This window comes from Convolutriloba macropyga, chromosome 2 (genome assembly GCF_964194025.1).
Source record: "Convolutriloba macropyga chromosome 2, txConMacr16.3, whole genome shotgun sequence".
Classification (NCBI taxonomy): domain Eukaryota; kingdom Metazoa; phylum Xenacoelomorpha; order Acoela; family Convolutidae; genus Convolutriloba; species Convolutriloba macropyga.
The window spans coordinates 40,561,578-40,585,814 of record NC_134469.1 but is presented as its reverse complement, the minus strand read 5'-3'; the positions used below and the strand labels follow the sequence as shown (position 1 = coordinate 40,585,814).

The 24,237-nt window shown below is 35.5% G+C and overlaps 2 protein-coding genes across 7 annotated transcripts in view; one reads left to right on the top strand and one right to left on the bottom strand.

The window, feature by feature from the left end:
* The window catches only part of LOC142335274 (high affinity cationic amino acid transporter 1-like), an 81,825-nt gene extending 62,233 nt beyond the window's left edge, over positions 1–19,592 (top strand). For all 4 annotated transcript variants that reach the window (XM_075383703.1, XM_075383702.1, XM_075383701.1 and 1 more), the window contains one exon: positions 19,326–19,592. In XM_075383703.1, coding sequence (XP_075239818.1) covers positions 19,326–19,519 — 194 coding nt within the window. In that variant the 3' untranslated portion in view covers positions 19,520–19,592. The remainder of the gene's footprint in view (positions 1–19,325) is intronic.
* A 3,920-nt stretch (positions 19,593–23,512) lies between these two features.
* Positions 23,513–24,237, bottom strand: part of LOC142335273 (shaker-related potassium channel tsha2-like) — a 50,390-nt gene continuing 49,665 nt past the window's right edge. For all 3 annotated transcript variants that reach the window (XM_075383699.1, XM_075383700.1, XM_075383698.1), the window contains one exon: positions 23,513–24,046. In XM_075383699.1, the coding sequence (XP_075239814.1) occupies positions 23,690–24,046 (357 nt within the window). In that variant the 3' untranslated portion in view covers positions 23,513–23,689. The remainder of the gene's footprint in view (positions 24,047–24,237) is intronic.

Below are 24,237 nucleotides of genomic sequence, written 5' to 3'. Positions count from 1 at the left end.
GCTGCATTGATTTCTTTACTTTCGCTCTTTTGGAACGCTCTTCCGAAGATGAACTCAACTCTCATTGGTCAACGAAACAAGTCACGCTGCACTACTCCTACCTATATCACGAGTTATGCAAATTCGTTCACGCAAATACCAATCCGCCTACTAAATACCAAACGTCAAATGCTTTGCATAATACATGCTCCTCCCTATTGTACTGAAGAAACGAATCACTTGACTTTTGAACCAATTAAAAACCAATATTCGAAAATACTCCCCTACCATATACCAAATTCAGCAAAAGTAATCTGATAGAGCACACAAATAATCAAGGTCGTCATGCTACGATCACCATTTGCAAGATTGAATGATTTTTAGACCAACGAAATATTTGCGCATGTCGCAATTTAACCCGTACGTTTAAGAACTTTTCCCAACTTTTCCGGAATATTCCGAAGTATTCCGTTCCAATGTACCAACCATTCCGTTTCAGAAATGATAATCATCTTTCTGCTAACAGAGATTTTCTAGTTGGGTTAAATGGCGACACATTCCTCATTGGACAAAACGTCAATTATATACTTTTATCAAAACAAAAACATCTCTAGTTTCCTTTTGTCTATCTTTAAAACTGGTTAAAATGTCAACCCGTAAATTATTTCGAACAGTAGTCTGAATTTCCGCCTGGATCCTAATTTCGACATGAATGCCCTCCTGAAATCTCGCCTGTCCATTTCAAAATGGGGTGGGTAATTTAGAATCTTTTTTTTCATTGTTCGTTATCTTCTGCATGCTTAAAAATACCCATGGAAGAGTTCATTTGTGAAATCTGAGTAATCCGAAATTTATGTCGACATAGGGAGTGGGGGTTGACTTAGGCTATAAATTCCATCTTTTAGTCCATAATATTCTAAATTCGTTCGTTCATACAATATTGGACATTTTTTTCGGTGTTTCAGGAGCCATAGTGTTTCCTTTCCTTGCGCTGTTTTCCAAATTTCGCTGTAGCGCTTTGCATGGTGTAGACAGAGTCTGCAAACTATCCTCATTTAACTTTTCTATCCAATATAAACTGTATGTGCTATTTAGAAAGTACAATTTGCCGACATAACTATTAAAACTTAATATTTTCTGTGTTCTCAGGTTTTCCGTTGAAAAAACGTTTATTGACACCAATCTGGGATTTAAAACCTACTCCTATCAGAAGGACATACTGCCTCGGGCTCTCATCCCCATTTTGGTTAATTTTCAATGAATAGTTTAGAAGTTTCATGAGTTAAGCGTTTTCCCAGTTTTCCTGGGATAGGGACCCGGGAAAGACGATTTAAGCCTGTTTTATGTTTCATTTGTAATTAGAGTACTTAGGGTCGCAAGTCCTGTGATTTCTAAGAGATAACAGTGACGCTAAGTATGACTTCCTCCTACTTCGATCTAACTCACTTTGGGCGCTAATATCTCGGGTTCAAACTCTCATATCAAAAAATACCCCCTGATAAGGTCCTATTGAAATCATCATTTCTATCCGCTCCCAGATTTTCATGTCGATAGGTCACTTTCCTCGGAAATGGGGGGTGCTGAGCGAATTCGGTTAATTCTGCATTTTGTGAAAAATGTTCTAAGTTCTCAGTCAAATTTATCAAACTCGATACTAGCTCTCATTCATTCTTCTTTGCTACCATTCTTTATATCACACTTTTAAAGCAGCTCGTTTTTGATTCCTTTTTTGTATACCAAACTTTATTCTTTTCTTTTTATCTGAACATTGTTTTCTTTTCATTATTCATTTGGTTCCTTTTCGTTTATCCATGGACCCAATTGAATACAATCAAATTTTCGAATACCATCTTAATAAGACCATTCCTAATACGTGTATCGACAATTTATCCCGGAACGCTTTCGTTCGTAAGTCGAAACGCTATCATTTTTCTTATGGCGTTCTTCGAAAGAACGGAAGAACTGTTGTTTCTGCCTCAGCGGCATGGGAAACTTTAAAACATATTCACTATGTAATTCTTGAACATAAAGGTGCAGGAAAAGCATTAGAAAGTTTTGCCGCTGAATGTTACGACATTTACAAGTTGCGGGATATATGTCGCTCTCTTACTTCGTTTTGTACTGTATGCACCTATCGACGTCTTGTTACTATCGAGGGTAAGCGAATGGTGCAAATAAGTGAGAAGAAGCGGATAACAATTTGTGGGGCATTAGGTTTGGAGCCTAAGGAGAAGCTTCCTTTTAATGTCAGAGATGCTCCTTCAATAGATCTGCCGAAGGAACTGATCGACGTGAAAGATTGCGCGACTAACCGTTATAATTGTTTCCTTGCCTGCATTAGTACACGACTTACAGGGTCAATCAATAATTCTGAAGCACTCGTTGTCGCGTTGGAGGTAGCTAGGGAGAGTTGTCTTAAGAAGTGGTACGACAGTTACTACTTTCCGCGTATAGAACTTAATCAGAGCCTGAAAGAATGCGGTATCCAAACTATCGACTTGTTTGCTCTGGCTAAGATCATGGGAGTGCATTTTATTGAGTACGATGCAGACAATGGGATTTGGGGTTACTATGCGGGCAATAACCGGGGGTGCGAAAATGGCGCTATTTATACTTGGTTTGAAACGCTCTATGCTTGTCGTGGGTGCCTTGAATAAACCTAAGGAACCAAAACCCAAGAGTCGTCGCTATTGAGGCTACCCGGATTTCGTGACCGTAAGTGTAATTAGCCCTACTTAGACTTTTTGCCGTTTCTTAACAAAGAGGTCGTCTTTTTGTCTGTTAGCTTTGAATAGATCTTGTTGATTAGTCGAAGCTGCTTTTGTTCATTGTTAATTAGCGTTTGATTAGTTGCATTGGTAAACTATAATTACTTCTAGCTTGTGCTGCTTTAAAACGCAATTTAATTAACAAAAATGTTGTTTGTATCAAGCGCTTTCATGTCTTTATAAGTATTTTTGTCTAGCTTGGTCATTTGATTGATTTGCAAAATTATATATTCTACAGCCCCCCTTTCTATCATCGTTTTTCTCCCGAAAAACTGTCTTTCAAATAAGTAAAAATTGCAGTGTCTCAATACTTATAGTCTGATAAAAGAAGTACAGTTCCCTTTTTGTAATTATGAGTGGCTTCTGAACAACCCCTTTGCCAAATTAAAAAAAGGAATAGGTCGCTGGCTGTTGGTCCAGGTGTCCTCAATTGCGATCCTTTGCGATTTCTTTAAAAAAATTTTAAACTCCTTCTGCTAACAATTTCCTTCGTTCCTAGTCTTTCTAACTCCCTCCTTTTTTTGCTTTGTATTACAGCGGCCAGGAATTGTTTCAGTATACAAAAAGTATAATCTAACAGCACTAAAAGCGTAAAACTACAGTAATCATAGCTCCTTTGATGTATATACAGCAAAATCAAGCGCAAGAGACAACAATAGAGTGTCAAAATGAAAAATTGTTGAATGCATGGCTCTTTCATCAATATACAGCAACAAGTAAAATGAACTTAGTTAAATAATTAAAAGTAGTTCCAAACTAACATTACCGCCGAAGTTCTGAATCTTTGTTCAACTCTTCTTTGTTCCTCTGATGCTTGAAGGGATGTCCACCTCCAGTCTCATTCTTCAACCTTTTCTTTCGTTTGCGCCACACTAACCTGTTCGACTGATACTCCAATTTCAGTTTGTTCCATTTCTCCTTCCGACTGACACTTTGTTTTCCAATTAACAGCTTGCACAACTCAGGGTACTCCAATTCCGCACTTCTGTGATCATCACTTGCCCTCAACAAGGCTGTAGAAGAAATACACGACAATTCCTATATTCCTATATAATTCCTATATAACCTATATTGTACTATCTCTTCTCGACCGGATAAGCACATCGACAACTGATTTCGATCAATACCTATTGCTTTCTTGACTTCAAAATCCGAGGACTGCACCCGTTCATTTTCTTGCTTCGCATAAGAACTTTCCAAGTGTTTTGCCACTACATCTTCTCCAATGTCAAATGCACAAGCGACTTCTCCAACAATCGGAAATTTCAGATCCAGATCACTTGCCTTTCAAAGTGACAGAAACTTATCGTCATGGAACTTCCCCTTATGGATGTGCAACACTTCACACTCCAACTCGCTTTCTCCAAAAAAGACTTCTTCTGCACTAGAAACCTTGCTTTGCCCAAACATCAGTGACTGGCCAATCGCGCTTTGTACAATTTGTGCGCTCTGAAGAATTCCGTTACTTGTAGAGTGTAGTAATTGAGGCTCAGAGTTTATCGGACCGCTTTTCTTGCATTCTCTTCCCAATGGCCAGTTTTGTTCGCAAACATACAAACAGGACTCTCGAATTCTTCCTGAAGTTATTTCGTTTTCAATTTTCAGCAATGTCTCCCCTTCGGAGCAGTCTGGTTCTTCCAACTTCATCTGAACTAAGCCAGAAGCCACATCACGCGACCGAACAGCACTTTCAGTTTGGCCATCAACGGTAGCGTTGGACATCACTAAATCTTCAGCAGTTGAGTTGTCGAAAACATCGTCAGTAACTGATTCATCAGCCACCGCAATTTCAGCAGCAACTCTCCGGTTCTCAAGCATTTTCAAAGTTGCAGGCACTAGCTGCTGACGCGAAGCTCCAACAACAATTTCACCTTCCTGTATTGTATTACCGCTGCCTCCAATAGTTGCGGAAATATTTGAGTCCTCGTTTTCATTTTGTCTGTTGTCTTTTTTGGCAACTACCCTTTCTTTCCAGATCTTAGCGAAAAAATTTTCGCCTAATTTCGCTGGTGTAGTTGATTTTTTTGCTTTGCTTGCTTCTGGAATTCCATCAGCGTTTGCCTTTGCAGCCGTCTTTTCACAGCTCTTGGTTTCTTGGCGATGCGCATCGTCCGCTGGGAAAGTTAGAAAACTCTTTCAAATTCTCACCTTTTCCTCCTAATGACTTTAGGCTCACATCAATTCGATCCATCTTTCGCAACTCAGTACTGCTTGACTCCTGGTGTAATTCAGTTGTAACTGAATTGCCGCTCAACGTACCTCCTTCTGCCGAAACCGGAACCAAATCTTTGGCAGAAGTCGAATGTGGCCTGCAGGTTTCTCCAACATCTATCAATTTGCCAAAATACGGCACGCAAGGACCGGACGTGATCTACTGACACGCTATCAAACCTTTACAGCACGCTCTTCTAATTGTTAATTCGTTTTTGGTAGTCGGCTTAACAGGTTCAGAGTTACTGTATCGTTCAGGAACGTTTGGAGGGAACACATCGTCGTCCATGCAATCGAACATGTTTTCATCGTCACTGTAGAAGAAGCTGTTGTCATCACTATTATCGTCGTCACTAAAAATTACATCATTCTTCAACTCACGGTTAGCGAAATCCTCGAGTGCTTCGCTTCTCACTACGGCACCTGTCATATTCTCATCGATGTCCCACCGTGAAATGTTTTGATCCATCGTTTCTTTGAATTGTTCATCTACGGATTTGGGCTTTGTTGGAAGCTGAACTTCTTTTTCTCTGTTAAAATCACAATATTGACTGCCACCGATGTAGTTTGAATCGACAGCAGTCTCCACAACGGACAAACTGTCAGTCCACCTTAGAGAGCTCATTGTCTTCCGTCTCTGACCTTTGTCGTCTCATCACGCACTGCTCCACAACCAACAGCTTTTATGGCAGGGCAATGTTTGTTTGAAGAAGTCTTCGCTGGCTTTTTGGTTATAACAGATTTGTCAATAACGTCAGCTGAAACTGTTTCTACTTTCGTTTCTAAATTTCGGGTCACCTCTTTGCTCTCTAGCTTTTTTCTGTCAACAACATCACTTTGAAAGACTGGTCTGTCAATTTCACACTGTAAAACCGTTTTCTCGTATTTCTGCTTTTCTGTTAAGTATCTATCAAAGGCATCTTCATACATCGTTGGAAAATTGGACAGACTCAAGTCAAAGAAGTACAAAGTTTCTTGGAGAGTCCAAGCACGATGCTTTTGATCGGATTTCCAAAATTCATGTGGCAAGTAATTCAAAGCTTCAAGTGCCCAACTACACAACTTCCCTGGCAAATATCTCTTGACTTCTTCCTCTGTCCACATGAACACTTCGCAAAGGTGCAAGTAATACTCACGCCAATTCTCCCAAACTTCGTATCCAGGAGAGGGAAAAGATTTTATAAACCCAAATCCTGCCATGGTTTTGCAAAATACTGCACTCTACTCTGAATTCTCCTTTGAGGCTTCAACTTCTGCTGCAAATCGCTTGCGTTCCTCTTCTTTTCTTTTTTGAAGCAGTTCTCTCAACCTATCGCTCCTGCTTACTCTTGGCAATTCTGTCCCTGTCTCTTGTCGATTGAAAGTAGTGATCTGCAAAGAGGCGAATAGTACGGTCGGTCTATGCCAGCTTCTGGAGGACACGTCTTCTGAAATTGTACTCTCACGGGTATGCTCCTCCAGTTTGATTGTCACCGTCGCTTTCAGTTTTGTGCAAACAGAATGCCCACCCAGGAGCGCCACTGTAGAATTTTGTATTTTGTCGTTAGAAGGCTTCTAGCTGAGGACTGGCTAGCGCCCAGAACTCTATCGATTTCAAACGGTTTATTCGGTGGGTCGTCTATTTGCTGAAACTGATGTCTTTTGTCCTCAGTTGCTCTAGGCCGCCGTTCAAAAGTTCCGTTGATTAAATAAATTAACAGTCGAAAATAAGTAATCAAGCCAAAGTAACAATAACCGGCAAGAAATGTTCTCAACTGCAATTAATTAATCAATCAAAAATGTAGATACATAAACTCAAAAAAATATTTACACTAAATAATGGGTGCACACTTCTAAAATGAACTTTCATCAAATCACTTCCCAGCTTCTGAAAAGTATTTTCCGTTTCTGAAAAGTGTTCCTAACTATTTCAGTCCTATTTTTAAAGTTATCTCAAAACCTGCGTTTCCATCTTAACAAAATCTAAAAGTCAAATTTGTTGATTGCAAATTGTCTCACAGTCCCACTGGTCTTGACAAAAATTAATCAAGCTCAAACTTACTTTTAAATTTTTCTTCTCTATCTAGAACCAACTGTTCTGTATCCTCTCTCTTCGTTCTCTCTCCTCGCGGTTTTCGCTTTCTACTCTCAATAACTTAGATGCAACGCCTTCTGCCACGTGGCATTAGAAATCGTTACCTGTGTGAACTATTGTCATTACACCTCTTTGTTCTACTACTCGCTCTTTTTGGGGGATGGTTGATTGCTAGCTGCATTGATTTCTTTACTTTCGCTCCCTGGAACGCTCTTCCGAAGATTAACTCAACTCTCATTGGTCAACGAAACAAGTCACGCTGCACTACTCCTACCTATATCACGAGTTATGCAAATTCGTTCACGCAAATACCAATCCGCCTACTAAATACCAAACGTCAAATGCTTTGCATAATACATGCTCCTCCCTATTGTACTGAAGAAACGAATCACTTGACTTTTGAACCAATTAAAAACCAATGTTCGAAAATACTCCCCTACCATATACCAAATTCAGCAAAAGTAATCTGATAGAGCACAAAAATAAACAAATAATCAAGGTCGTCATGCTACGATCACCATTTGCAAGATTGAATGATTTTTAGACCAACGAAATATTTGCACATGTCGCAATTTAACCCGTACGTTTAAGAACTTTTCCCAACTTCTCCGGATTATTCCGAAGTATTCCGTTCCAACGTACCAACCATTCCGTTTCAGAAATGATAATCATCTTTCTGCTAACAGAGATTTTCTAGTTGGATTAAATAGCGACACATTCCTCATTGGACAAAACGTCAATTATATACTTTTATCAAAACAAAAACATCTCTAGTTTCCCTTTGTCTATCTTTAAAACTGGTTAAAATGTCAACCCGTAAATTATTTCGAACAGTAGTCTGAATTTCCGCCTGGATCCTAATTTCGACATGAATGCCCTCCTGAAATCTCGCCTGTCCATTTCAAAATGGGGTGGGTAATTTAGAATCTTTTTTTTTCATTGTTCGTTATCTTCTGCATGCTTAAAAATACCCATGGAAGAGTTCATTTGTGAAATCTGAGTAATCCGAAATTTATGTCGACATAGGGAGTGGGGGTTGACTTAGGCTATAAATTCCATCTTTTAGTCCATAATATTCTAAATTCGTTCGTTCATACAATATTGGACATTTTTTTCGTTGTTTCAGGAGCCATAGTGTTTCCTTGTGCTATTTTCCAAATTTCGCTGTAGCGCAATGCATGGTGTAGACAGAGTCTGCAAACTATCCTCATTTAACTTTTCTATCCAATATAAACTGTATGTGCTATTTAGAAAGTACAATTTGCCGACATAACTATTAAAACTTAATAACTTCCGTGTTCTCAGGTTTTCCATGGAAAAAACGTTTATTGACACCAATCTCGGATTTAAAACCTACTCCTATCAGAAAAACATACTGCCTCGGGCTCTCATCCCGATTTTGGTTAATTTTCAATGAATAGCTTAGAAGTTTCATGAGTTAAGGGTTTTCCCAGTTTTCCTGGGTTAGGGACCCGGGAAAGACGATTTAAGCCTGTTTTATGTTTCATTTGTAATTAGAGTACTTAGGGTCGCAAGTCCTGTGATTTCTAAGAGATAACAGTGACGCTAAGTATGACTTCCTCCTACTTCGATCTAACTCACTTTGGGCGCTAATATCTCGGGTTCAAACTCTCATATCGAAAAAGACGCCCTGATAAGGTCCTATTGAAATCATCATTTCTATCTGCTCCCAGATTTTCATGTCGATAGATCACTTTCCTCGGAAATGGGGGGTGCTGAGTGAATTCGGTTAATTCTGCATTTTGTGAAAAATGTTCTAAGTTCTCAGTCAAATTTATCAAACTCGATACTAGCTCTCATTCATTCTTCTTTGCTACCATTCTTTATATCACACTTTTAAAGCAGCTCGTTTTTGATTCACTTTTTGTATACCAAACTTTATTCTTTTCTTTTTATCTGAACATTGTTTTCTTTTCATTATTCATTTGGTTCCTTTTCGTTTATCCATGGACCCAATTGAATACAATCAAATTTTCGAATACCATCTTAATAAGACCATTCCTAATACGTGTATCGACAATTTATCCCGGAACGCTTTCGTTCGTAAGTCGAAACGCTATCATTTTTCTTATGGCGTTCTTCGAAAGAACGGAAGAACTGTTGTTTCTGCCTCAGCGGCATGGGAAACTTTAAAACATATTCACTATGTAATTCTTGAACATAAAGGTGCAGGAAAAGCATTAGAAAGTTTTGCCGCTGAATGTTACGACATTTACAAGTTGCGGGATATATGTCGCTCTCTTACTTCGTTTTGTACTGTATGCACCTATCGACGTCTTGTTACTATCGAGGGTAAGCGAATGGTGCAAATAAGTGAGAAGAAGCGGATAACAATTTGTGGGGCATTAGGTTTGGAGCCTAAGGAGAAGCTTCCTTTTAATGTCAGAGATGCTCCTTCAATAGATCTGCCGAAGGAACTGATCGACGTGAAAGATTGCGCGACTAACCGTTATAATTGTTTCCTTGCCTGCATTAGTACACGACTTACAGGGTCAATCAATAATTCTGAAGCACTCGTTGTCGCGTTGGAGGTAGCTCGGGAGAGTTGCCTTAAGAAGTGGTACGACAGTTACTACTTTCCGCGTATAGATCTTAATCAGAGCCTGAAAGAACGCGGTATCCAAACTATCGACTTGTTTGCTCTGGCTAAGATCATGGGAGTGCATATTTTTGAGTGCGATGCAGACAATGGGATTTGGGATAACTATGCGGGCAATAACCGGGGGTGCGAAAATGGCGCAATTTATACTTGGTTTGAAACGCTCTATGCTTGTCGTGGGTGCCTTGAATAAACCCAAGGAACCAAAACCCAAGAGTCGTCGCTATTGAGGCTACCCGGATTTCGTGACCGTAAGTGTAATTAGCCCTACTTAGACTTTTTGCCGTTTCTTAACAAAGAGGTCGTCTTTTTGTCTGTTAGCTTTGAATAGATCTTGTTGATTAGTCGAAGTTGCTTTTGTTCATTGTTAATTAGCGTTTGATTAGTTGCATTGGTAAACTATAATTACTTCTAGCTTGTGCTGCTTTAAAACGCAATTTAATTAACAAAAATGTTGTTTGTATCAAGCGCTTTCATGTCTTTATAAGTATTTTTGTCTAGCTTGGTCATTTGATTGATTTGCAAAATTATATATTCTACAAAGATCATAAAAGACAGTTAAACGTGTTTTGTTGAAGTAAAGACTGTAAACTGCTGAAAATGTAAAGATGTTCATGTAATTTTTATCTGCACATAACATCTTTTATTTAAGCTTTTAAATTTATTCAATTTATTGTTTCTGATTTGCAATACTTCCCGAATTGATTGGTTTTAAGAAAAACTGTCTTCAAAGTAAATTATATAAATTAAAGTTTCTACTGAGGTAGAAATTTTTTGAAACACACTTCAATCAACTTATATCAGCTATTTTCAAAATGAGCAATAAATACAAGCTTCTTTATAATAACGCACATATAAGGAACAATAAGATGCACGTTTGTCTTAGGCGTCTTTAAAAACCAGAGAAAAAATAATTCCATGGTCTTCGGGTTTTACTAATAAATTAGTAACAATTTAATCCACTATAGCCATATTATGTACGACCCTAGAGTTTGTAAAACTTTGACATGAATGGTAATTTTTAGGAACAACCTTCTCATATTTTTCAGTACAAGATCTGATATGTTGAAGTGAAAATTATCAGAAAGTTGTTCGTTACAACCTACATGAATGTCAGAAAGTTTTACAACTTAAAGGGCCGTGCATATAACTTTTCTATAGTGCATAAAGTTTGTTAATAGTGTGCTTTAGTCACTGTCTATTTATATTAAATCATGAATTATGCCACTGAATCAGAGCACTATACATCGATTTAAAACATATAATCTCTAAAATAAACAGAGATTCCTGTCGCAGAAGAGATATATTGGTCTTCATATTTGATCACGAAATCCAATGTGATCGTTTCTTAGCTGTATATGGGTACACCGTGTAAGAGCAGTGTAATTATGTGAAGAAAAACAGTATTATTCTTCCATGAAATTTTATAGACAAACAAGGAGGCTAGGTAATGTGCGTCCGCACGTAAAGTTCCGACCCCGCTCATCCGCATTTTTGGCATAAATTTCAACCAAATGAGGAACAGATATAAAAACACAAAAAGATCGCCTCCAACTCAAATAACTCAGTGTAGTGAAAAATACCGCATTAGATTGATGAGATCAGCATTATTAAGAAAACAAGTCAAGACGAACAACAAAATCAAACACCAATAACAGCAAACATTAATTACTACCAAAACTTTAGGTTACATAATAAATATCGGTAACAGATAGACAAAAAAACAAAAAGAACAGCAAAGATAAGAAATTGGCTTATATTTTTAAAACAATTAATTTAAAAGTAATGAAAACCATTCGATAGCAATTGAAAACATCCAACATGTTTTTTAACACATGCGTCTCAATAGGGGGGCATTAAGACCTTTCATTATTCAGTTCTTTATGCGGTTGCAAAGAAAACAGCAAAAATAGACAAACAAAAATTCAATTAAAACTGGCGAGAAAACGCTGTCGAAGCCGTAAAGCCATATTTTGCCCCTCAAAATGTGTTCAATTGGGCCTTCTGCGAGCCCTAAATATGTGGTTTGCGACCTATCATTAATGAGAATAGGTAACATATAGACAAAAAAAGATTAAAAAGGCAAAATTGAGTAATACTTTGTAGTTAATCAGAATATGTGTTACGTCTAAAAAAGAACGTCAAATACAGACAACAATAAAACTATTATAATTTTTTCGCGAAAAATCACTTCAGAAGGCAGTCAATACATAGAAATTGTTTTTAAAACATTAGATTTTGCACTCCTATACCCTATTTCAACAAAAAATGGCAAATGTGTCCTGTAATTAACGAGTCTACGATATAAACAGACAAAAAAGAACAAACATGCAAATTTAAAAAAAGTTTTTTTTTTGAAACCAATTGTTTTCAAAGTCATTAAAGCCATCAACTATTTTTTCAAATCAAAATATAGGCTCTTTTATTCCTTCAAAAACGGTCCGCGAGAGCAATCGGTATCTAGGGAACTTCGTATGACTAAATAGACAAATTAAAAAAGACATTAAAGACCAATATAAAAATTTCAATAAAATTTTTCGAGAAAATGGTTTCCAAACCGTTAAAACCATTATCTATGCCAAGATTTTTATGTGTTCTACTATGCTTTGTTTTGAAAACCAATAATGTAATTTGTGAGCTGTGAAGAATGTGGTGACAAAACAAAATGAGAGAAAACGTGAAAAATGCGCCAACGAATAAAAATCAAAAAAATTGTGAAATCTAGTTGTATCAAAGCCAGAAAGCCATAACTTAACGCGTAAAACCAAAGAAAAAATTTAAAAATGAATTCAATAGAAAGAAGAGGAAGAAAAAAATCATGTTTTTTGCCGACACTAAGCTACAAGTGGACCAAAATGAGAAAATAATAGTGGCAATGTTTAATAAGCCATTGTTTATTTAATAATCAAACAATTTTAAAAGTCAAAACGACCTTAGAAAGATACACTTTAAATTTAGAACTGGTTAGGATGCCAATCGGAACTATCAACATTGAGCTTTGATTGGCCGATCGATATATTCATCGTAGAGAGTTGAGACTGGTATCATTAGAAAGCTCGTCCAGCGTAGAATCTGGAATTAAATTTTTTTTTTGTTCTGTTCTTTAACTAACAAAAAAAGATTGAAATCTTTTTTAAAAAAGACCGACTGATGACAACACGAACTATTTTTGATTGTAACAGTCCAAAATTGGACTAAAACCAGCCATGCAATTGCTGTTTGTCTATTGAGAGCACTCAATTGTTTCGATTGCTATAGATCTAGATAATTTGTTTGTTAAAGATTAAAAATACTGCGTTTTTGATAATCATAGAGTACAGTTAGAGAAGAACGCAAAATTTAATTTCTAGACTACTCTTAATGAAGGTTGAAGTAGGACTAGCACACGTTGCAGTTTAAAGAGATTGTGTCAGATGTTTTTGGGTGTGTACTTCCGGCAAATTTATTCAAAGGGATGTAAAGAAGCTTATTTCGGGCAATTTTTGATGCAAAAGGCTTAATTTTGAAAGTTTTAGCCAAATTTTTTGTCAGAAAAATTATATCAAAAAGTTCAAAAATACCATTTTGTCCTTAAAAATAAAGCCAGCAGTACTATTCTTAACAAACTTGACATGTTTTAGTAAAATTGACGACATTTTAGGCAGAAATGCCAAAATTTGTGAACAAAAATGACGCAAATCGGTCTAATATTCACAAAAATTCAAACACGGATAACTCGCTCTAGAAAACGAAATTCAAAAAATCTTTTTTCCATATTCTACGCTGGACGGGTTTTTTTATGATACCACTCACAACTCTTTACTGTCAAAATATCGATCGGCCAAAATTGTCTGAACAAAAAAAACCCATTTGAGAAATAGTTCCTCCCCGCTCAAGAGGGGCCGGAATATTTACTTCTCTGATGGCCTTCGAAGGCCAAATGCTTTTTTTGCAATAAATGATTGAAAAGTTAGGTTTTATACAAGATGAACTTTGCGAAACAAGAATCATCTCTAATTCGATTTACATGGTAAATTATTTCTCAAGTTTCTAGCAATTCTTAAGCGCCAACACTGCGTGTGTTCGTGTTTTGGGTGCCGAATAGCGACGCAATATTTTATAAATTCATCAATGGATCAGCGAAATTTCATAGAAATTGAAATGCCACCAATGCTGACGACGAGTCTTTGACTCAGAGTCATTATTAATTGTTCCGACCCATAAGTGGGGGGAGAAACTATTTACTCAAATGGGTTTTTTTTTGTTCAGACAATTTTGGCCGATCGATATATTCATCGTAGAGAATTGTGAAGTGTATCATTGAAAAGCCCGTCCAGCGTAGAATACGGAAGTAAAAAGATTTTTTTGATTTTCGTTTTTTACAGGGAGTTATCGAGGTTAAAAATTTTGTGAACATTCGACTGTTTTTGTTCACATTTTCAGTAATTTTGAAAGGCAGTCAATACATAGAAAGTGTTTTAAAACATTAGATTTTGCACTCCTATACCCTATTTCAACAAAAAATGTAAAATGGGTCCTGTAATAAACGAGTCTACGATATAAACAGACAAAAAAGAACAAATATGCGAATTTAAAAAAAGTTTTTTTTTTGTTTTTGAAACCAATTGTTTTCAACCATGTGTTTATGTGTTCTAGTATGCTTTGTTTTGAAGGCAAATAATGTAATTTGTGAGCTGCGAAGAATGTGGTAACAAGACAAAATGAGAGAAAACGTGAAAAATGCGCCAATGACTAAAAATCAAAAAAATTGTGAAATCTAGTTGTATCAAAGCCAGAAAGCGATAACTTAACGCGTAAAACCAAAGAAAGAAATTAAAAATGAATTCAATAGAAAGAAGAGGAAAAAATCATTTTTTTTGCCGACACTAAGCTACAACTGGACCAAAATGAGAAAATAATAGTGGCAATGTTTAATAAGCCATTGTTTATTTAATAATCAAACAATATTAAAAGTTAAAATGACCATAATGTTTCAAGTGAAAAAGATACACTTTAAATTTAGAACTGGTTAGGATGCCAATCGGAACTATCAACATTGAGCTTTGATTGGCCGATCGATATATTCATCGTAGAGAGTTGTGACTGGTATCATTAGAAAGCTTGTCCAGCGTAGAATATGGAATTAATTTTTTTTGATTTTCTTTTGTTATGAGGGGTCAACGAGGTTTAAACATTTGAGAAAAGTGGAGTGAATTCCCGTTGTTTTTATTCACATTTTCAGTTTTTTTGAACAAATTTTCGTTAATTTTGCTGAAAATTGTTAAAATTTTCAAAAACAATGATATTGATTTTACGGTTAAGGAAAGAGAAGGCTCGCCAACTTGTTTTATTAGAGCTCTCTGTTAATATTTCTGCTATTTTTTTTTTCGAAATTTATACTTTTTTAACTCAAAATAGGCTGCGAATAAGATTTTGTTTCCCACTTCGTTTAAATTTGCAGGAAGTAGCGACCTAAAATCTGCTTCCACAATCTTTGAAAACTCTTTCAAAGATAGTTGTACATCCGCTTCCTGTAGGAGTTTTCTGTAATTGAGTTATTGCCAGTTTTTTGAAAAATAAATCTAAAAATTATATAAAGAGCATGATTTGTTTATGGTTTATAGAAATATTTCATTTAATAAATGATATATTTTGCAATAATATGGAGTAATGACTAGTTTTTGTTGAACGCTGAGAAAAATCACGGCTAGTTGTTAACTCATCATCGATTCTAATCAATAATTTTTTGGATTATATTAGGGTTCTATTGTGCTTTGTTTTGAAAGCCAATAATGTAATTTGTGAGCTGTGAAGAATGTGGTAACAAGACAAAATGAGAGAAAACGTGAAAAATGCGACATTGACTAAAATCAAACAAATTGTGAAATCTAGTTGTATCAAAGCCAGAGAGCCATAACTTATCTCGTAAAACCACATAAAAAAATTAAAAATGAATTCAATAGAAAGAAGAGGAAGAAAAAATCATTTCTTTTGCCGACACTAAGCTACAAGTGGACCAAAATAAGAAAATAATAATGGCAATGTTTAATAAGCCATTGTTCATTTAATAATCAAACCATTTTAAAAGTCAAAACGACCATAATGATTCAAGTGAAAAAGATAGACTTTAAAATTAGAACTGGTTAGGATGCCAATCGGACCTATCAACATTGAGCTTTGATTGGCCGATCCATTTATTCATCGTAGAGAGTTGTGACTGGTATCATTAGAAAGCTGGTCCAGCGAAGAATATGGATTATTTTTTTTGATTATCCTATTTTATGGGGAGTCATCGAGGTTGAAATTTTTGAGAAAAATAGAATGAATTCCCGTTGTTTTTGTTCACATTTTCCGTATTTTTTGACCAAATTTTCGTTAATTTTGCTGAAAATTGTTAAAATTTTCAAAAACAATGATATTGATTTTACGGCTAAGGAAAAAGAAAGTTTGCCAACTTGAGTTAATAGAGCTTTTTGTTAATATTTCAGCTAATTTTTTTCGATACTTTATACTTTATACTTTTTTAACTGGAAAAAGGCTGCGAATAAGATTTTGTTTTCCACTTCAGTTAAATTTGCAGGAAGTAGCGACCTAAAATCTGCCTCCACAATCTTTGACAACTCCTTCACAGATAGTTGTATATCCACTTCCTGTAGGAGTTTTCTGGAATTGAATTTTTGCCGGTTTTTTGAAAAATAAATCTAAAAATTATAAAAAGAGCATGATTTGTTTATGGTTTATAGGAATATTTCATTTAATAAATGATATATTTTGCAAAAATATGGAATAATGACTGGTTTTTGTTGAACGCTGAGAAAAATCACGGCTAGTGGTTAACTCATCATGGATTCTAATCAATAATTTTTCGGATTATATTAGGATGCGGTCTTTTTCAGAACTTTTTTCGCAGTTTTATTTGTTTTGTTGATTACTGACATGAGTTATTTCTAATCGTGGTCCAATCCATGACTATCAATCCCATTTACAACAAAATAAGGCTATATGAAAATACAGTTTGTCTTCAGAGATAAGCTCATAGTTTTTATGGCTTTGAAAATGTTTTTTCGTAAATTATAGATAATTTCCTTTTGTTTTGGATTCATTTGTGAAACTTTTTGCTAGGGCATGACTACGTTTTTTAATTTAAGTTTCAAAACAATTCTCAAAAAACTGCAGGTTAGCCTATAGAATTCCTTCAGTTATTATCTATTGCCTCTTATGACTTTGATTGTATTTGTTTTAAGAGAATGTTAGTGAAGTTTGTTAAATTTTAATATTACTTCTGTCCACATGCAGCTCACTCTCATTATATACAGGGAAAAATTTATTCCAAACTTAGAAAAAAATACTCTTTACTTTGATTTTATTTTCAAGTAATATTATTTTGGCTTTATTACGAAATTTAATAAAAGTTTTGTGAATTTTTGAGTGTTTTCCTGTATTTTAGTGTTGTTTATTATTCCCTTTTTAACTATTCATATTAATTATAGCTCCAATTGGCATTGGAAAATTGCGCAAAAAACATTTCTAATGACTTCCGCGAATTGCTGAAAGTTTTAACGACTGTGAAGCCGTTCTCTCAAAACTTCCCGGATTTGTGTCTTTGCCTGTAATTGTAGTTCTTTTCGTTTTCATACGGCATATCCCGGTCAATCAAAAGCCCTAATTGCTTCTATAGACGTTAACTTGAATTTATTTTTTGATTTTGGATTAGAGCTAATAGTTTCAATGACTCAACTAATTTTTTAAAGAAAATAATTTTGTATTTACCAGTTTTTGCATATTTTCCTGTATCTGGGGTTGTTATTTGTTTTTGTTCTCAACTTATCACACTAAAAACAGTTCCAACTGATATTGAAGAAATCCGGAAAAGAACCTTTTCAAAGACTTTAGTTAATAGCCTACAGTTTTAACGGCTGCGCATCCGTGCTCTCACAAAATTCATTAGGATTTTTTTTTGTTTTCGCCTCTGAATGTTGTTTTTTTTTCGTTATCGTTCGGTATTTTAGTGACAATCGAAGCCCTTGAACTCTTCCACATTTTTTTAACTGAATCTGTTTCTTGATTTCAGTCTACAGTTAACGGTTTTAAAGACTTTCAATTTTTTCTTTAAAGAAAATTTTTTTATTATTCCCATTGTTGTTATCTTTGTCGTCAAATAGTCAAAGAAACTAAGTCTTATAAAATTTCTGTTAATCTAATCAATATTTCTGCTGTTGGTTATCTTTTGGCACATGTCTATAGAGCTTAAAAATGCGTTTTCTTAAGAATTTTGTGAGTTTTCGATACTGGTGAGTATTTGTGGTTCATTTTGTTGTCTTCTTCACAAAGACGCTTTACCTAGAAGACACAGTTGAAAATAAAAGGGAAAAAAGCAAATTATTAAATTGTTTTCGTCAGTTGAATATTTTTAATGGTTTTTTAATGTATTATAGATATAATGGCTTCAACACTGGGGCTTCAATATATTGATTTTGATATTTCTAGTTTATCCGTATTTGGGAGTTTTTGTCGTCCTATGATTTGGCTTCAATAATAACACGCAAAACTCGATTCTTGAGCCGTTGCAAATTTATCTCTTTTTGTTTAAAGTTCATAGCTTGTGGTTTGTTGGAACTTTTGAAAATATTTCCTTAAAAAGAAACAGTTGATTTTTGAGCTTTGTCAATGTTATATTATTTCTTTCAAATTTAGCTTCGTCTCTGTAGCGATAGGTTGAATCCTCTTTCCAGTAAACCAAGATCCAGTCTTTGTTTTATTTTTATTTTAAACCAAGGGTTTCTCGGGTTTGGTACAACGACTTTTTATTTAAAAAACGTGTGATTTCTCTATATTCGCTCATTCTGAGTTTTTTGTTTCCTTTCCACATTTTCACACTAATGGGTTGGCCCAATTGGCGCTGTTAGTTTTGTAGTCGCCCAAGATATCAAGGATAGCGACAAGTCTCAATTGCTTCAAGTGTAAGTTAGCCTTCCTAATGAGCCGAGGTGATATGAAGTGGTTTCGTTTCAATCACTTTGAAATGGGTTGTTTTCAAAGAAAGAGAATTGTATTTTTGAATTTTGTCCTTTTTGCTCTTTATTTTTGGACTGTCAGCGAGTCGCATTATTGAGACGTCTTATATCTTATCCAATGGACATCTAGTGAAGTACAAGTTGATTTGTTTTGTTCGAGTTTTATCGGATCCGTTCTTCATTTTGTTATTTTGTTAAATATATTCATCGAATTTTGGTCGTAATTAATGTTTGCTAGTATTTTGTTTGAGTAATTTTCGTCCAGTACTCTCATTGATGGCAAGTCTCATCAGCTCTCTAATCCAGCTTTTATTGTTTGCTGAAAGATTTGATAATTTTTGAACTTTTTCTTTCTCTTTCTCATTTGGTAGACTAATAAAGCAAAACGTGGATGGGCCTGGTCGGAACATCATGTGCAAACGCACATTACCGAGCCTCCTTGTTACAGAAATATTATCAATTGCACATAAAAAGGACTTTTTCATCTAAAAACAATAGTCCCAGGTTTACAGTAAGTTTTTCAAAAAAGCAAATCCCGTCTATGATTCATAGAAATTTCTTAGAAGACCATCGATTGATCATACTTAATTGCCCCATTACCTTATTAAGATGAGATTTCAGGCTGAATTTTTTATCTGTGAACATTTTCCTTGCAACAGATATTGATGGATGTTGTTTAGGTTTTCTGATCTACTTCTCTTACGGAATGCACAACAGCAGATTGGAGAAAGTGGCTCTTTCAGAGGACGATGAGAGTGAGAGAGACTCGATTCAGGTCAACAATACAGCAGTGGACACTTCTACTGAGAACAAAATGCAGCTCCTCAACGGACAACTCAGTTTTCACGCAAACTCCAACTGCTCCGAGTCATAATATTATAATTCCTTAAAATCTTAATTAACTAAATAGCTACTGCTTTAAAAACAAATCACAAATGACGCTCAAAGACTTTTTTCTCGACTATTTAGTCATGTAATATCTTACAAGATTAAAGCATTAACTTATACAATTAAGTAAAAAATCTTATGAGACATCATGAGATATGCAATGTTTAATGACTAGAGTAGGGCCAAATGAATCATTAGGCCGAAAGTATAGCTACCCCATGTATAGCAACAACAATGCAACAGATTTGACCTATTAACGGGATCTCCATTTTGAATCTGATGATAGTGCAGTGGTGAAATTAGTCTGATGATAGGGCAAAGTCTGGAAAAACTCAACAATAGTAGCAAAAAAATATACGGGGGAAACGCCAAGCTGAGAAATATCTCAAAATAAAACAAAAGGAATGATTGGAACGTGACCAGAATTTTTGTGCCCAATTATAGAAAAAGCCCTATCATAAAGTTTACCGGATTCAGCAGTCAGGAACAGCTAACATGACCGGATTTGTTTTACGTGAATTAATGAAACAAAACTAAGGGAACCTAGTCGAGTGATATAAGGGAGCCTAGCCAAGTGAGAAAGAATAGTCTGAAATGTGGGGAATAATAAGAATAAGAAAAAGGGCAGCTGAGAACACTCTACTGTAGGCCTAATGCTGTTCCGCTGCGACTACGCAAGAACCAAAATTATTATTATAATTAAAAAATTCCCTTATCTAAACAACCAGCTAATCCAGGTGAAATCAGAATACTTGTTAGGACAAGCAATCTATATTACATCTTTTGATAAGCTCAGTAATTTGAGATTAAATTCAGCCAATTGAAATATACTAACTGACTGATGTTCATCTAAAACCGTATAAATTTCTTGTATCCAAAATTCAATTGCTCCGAAAGTCTACATCCCAGTCATTAAAAACGGGCGCTAAACGAAGTTGAGCTAAACTTATTTTGGCATTTCCAATCTGTAAATGCAGTGAATAGGGAAAAAATCGGTTGTCTAACAGTACTAACTTTTGCTCCCTCGATCGTTCCCTTATCTCTAACTGAAATCTAACTAAAATTAGAAATTTTGATATAGTCAGTGAAAAATTGTCTGATTAAATCATTCTGTTTGTTAAGTAGACATTATTTATATAAACTGATGTTTGCTGTGGTAACTTAAAAAACGAAGTGTATTTTGTTTGACCAAAAGGAAATGTTCTAAACACAGAGAAGTTTTGATTAATTTTTTAATAGAAGTTTTCGCAACACAAAAAACTGAATATTTGTCTACCGATTCTTTAGCAGTATAATGAATTCATGTATCGTCAAATTTTTGTGGCATAGAAGACTAAAACCTCTGAACGGACCTACTTTGAGATCAAACAAAACTTTGCTTCGGGTGAACTACTGCTGAAAACCCGTTTTAAAAAAGTTTATACTAAGAGACACTAATAAAAATAAATTAGAAGAAAAGTTATCAAATTGTTTTTAAAAACTCGCTCGATTAATAACTTTGCGTAACACTCTTGAAGATGGGCTTCTTTTCTAAAAGGAGGTGTGTAAGGGTTTTTTTTTGTAAAATTGAAAGTGACAGTATTTAGGTTCAGGCAGATTAATTTTTCCTATTAATTTTTATAATTTGTTTTGGACCTTAACATTTAATGACTATGTTTCAAACACCAACATTGTGTTTTAGGAACAAATCTGTATTTCTTTGTTTCAATATTTTTTGTCAATGCTGAAGAAAAACGATCAAACAGCCAACATCAGTTCCGTGCATGTGACTTTTAAACTTGTTTTCCGAACTATTCTTACACCATGTTATTTTTAGAGTCACCTGTCTTGATACTCGTCGCCTGCATATCGAGACTGAGAATTTCAATATTTTGGGAGACTTTTTTGGAAAAACCTGGTCTTTATGAACTGATAAAAATGAATTTTTCGTAGCTCAATGTCGTGTCATCTGAAATAATTTTTGTTTCCTGATTTTCATCAAGACATCGGTTCCTTGGTTTTCCCAGCCGACTAAAAAAATTGGTATGAGAGAGCTTAGGTTTATTGCCATATATTCAAAGAGATTAATTTATTTGTAGTACAGTTATAGGTTGAACATAAATTTCTCTGGTAATTTTTTTGTAAATGCTATAAAACTTTTTTTTATTTACACTTGTTTGTAGAAGTACACAATGACATGCAGTTTTTGAAAACGTTCAAAATTGAGAGAGATTGTCAGCATTATTAAAAATAAGGCTACTTGACGACTGAATTCAGGACGTTTTTCTTATTAGGGCGTTTTCCTTTAGTGTCATTGGATATCAATTTGCTTTTCCTTCGCTCTTATGATTTCTTGTTTTGATTTTTCAAAAAACAATTACGTAGAAGAGTACTCGTGATCCTGAAAAATATTTTGTGTCCGTAAATATCTACAAAAAATAACTAATTTTTAAAGAAAATTCAGTTTTTTGCTATTGATATTTGCCGCAAAAAATTTCAAAATACTTCTTTTTAAATTGTCTCGACAACTGTGGTCATTGTTCTGTTATGCACTTGATTCAGCATTCTTTAAACAGCCGATTTTAATACACTTCAATTGATTTGTTCTGCTGAGAGTTTGTTGCATTGCCTAACATAACCGAGAGGTTTCCAGAGTATCGCTGTAACATATCTTTTGCTGTTGAGATCCTTTTAAAAATTTGTGATAAAATGTAGCTGGTTTTAACTCTGATGTGGTAAGGATTTTATACGCTTGATCTTAATTACCACACTAGAGTTAAACCGATTTTATTTCAGCGAACTTAATTAAGTGCCCGAATATGGCTCACTATATACTCAAAATGTTCTTTTCCAATTGCCAAACCTTTGTGTGATCTGCTAGAAATAAAAGTGATTAGATACAAAGATTAATTAGGAAACAGATAGAAATGATAGAGCACAATTGGGGGTAAATTCTACGTTAAAAATATGGTGGGGTATCTAATCTTAACCAAGTAATTAAATCCATCTTACTGCTGGATGTAAATATTACTCTAAGTTTATTTTGCTATAAAATTGGCAGACTTACAATTGCTGCAGTGTTTACCGTTCAGCGGAGGAGAAGTGTTTCTGCTCTTAGAGCAGAGAGAGATAGAGAGAGAAAAGTATTGTTGAAGAGAAGCGGCTTGAATCGCGCTTGTTGATCTGAAGAACTGATTTACTTCACAGCAAGCTCTAGGCTTGTACGTATTTAAACTTGAATTAACAGGACTATCAAACCACGAGGCCTACGACTATTTCCGAATTTTTATCCTATGTCAGTCGTGGAGCCGACTTTTTTTGTCTTTCTCCATATATTCTTTTCAAACTTGCTGCTTGGAAGAGTTTCAGTATCCTTCACTAAGTATGCATATCAACAGCGGCAGTGAATCAGCCGCCATAGCCTATTAAATAGTGTATTAAATAATGCACAACAGTATTGTCCATGAATATTGTATTCTTTCACTCAGCACATTTCACGCAGCGCAGCGTATTATTCCCGTCAGTTCAGACTAAGTCTAAAGTATACACAAAGTCGACGGTTAAATAATTATGAAGGCTCTGTAGCATTGGTAATTGCGGCGGCAATTATTCAATTAGCAATACTGCTCTGGCCAGCCGATGAGTTGTATTCAACTTGAATTGGTTTCAAAATTTGTGCCGCAATCTTAATATATGGGAGAGCGAGCGTTTCAAAAGTGATTTTCCTTAATTCAGAAATTGTTACCATAAAAAAATTGAGAATAGTCTCTTCAATCCTGTAGAGGAAAGTCTAGTGATATGAGATAAACGCAATTAAAATGTAATCAAAACCATTTTTGCTAAGTATAATCCGATGTCTTTAGAAATCAACGCTGGCAACTGCGTATAATGCATTAGCAGCGTCTTGTATAAGCTTCATCAAATTACAGTTGAAACCTGTTCAGATGCAATCTGATGTGTCCGCATCAGTCTGATACAACTGTTCCTGAGCCTCTCAAAATCAAAAATAAATAATTTATTTTGCTTCAAGTGACATCAGCGCATCCATGCTGAAAAAATATTGATTCAGTATTTCTAGCTCTCATTTGATTATCAATAATATTGGGTAAATATTGCACCATGGAGTACTACTGTACGTATCCATTGAAACTGGATCAATTGAGTCAACTTGGGCTCATCAGAGAGTTTGCAGGGATCGCATGCTGACAGTGGATGTCTTTTTTGCCCTGCTTGCGGCAGTTGGTCCCATCATTGAGTATCTCTGAATAGTGTCAGCTATGTTTCCGAAGTCAGCATCTCCACTCCCGCTAGTGGTCTGGGAAGTACCTTCTCCCTGGTAGTAGTAAGTGAAATTGGACACAATGATGGGCACAGGAAGTGAGAGGGTTAAGATCCCCACTAGTGCACACACGGATCCCACCATTTTGCCAATCACTGTCTGTGGAATCATGTCTCCGTAGCCCACTGTGGACATGGTCACCACTGCCCACCAGAAACCGGCAGGAATGCTACTGAACTCATTCAGTGAAGGATCCTGAAAAAAGAGCCCCAAAGTTGAGGTTTTCCAGACCTTGGTCTCAGACCATATTGGGTTATTTTGACAGCAAAAGTGGTTGTACATAAGTGTGAAAAGTGGTCCGTCCCATCAAGGAATGATCAGCCACCCATGTCTTGAAAATTACCGCCTGTACTGTCTTGTTTGTGATGGATGCTAAAACTCGCATC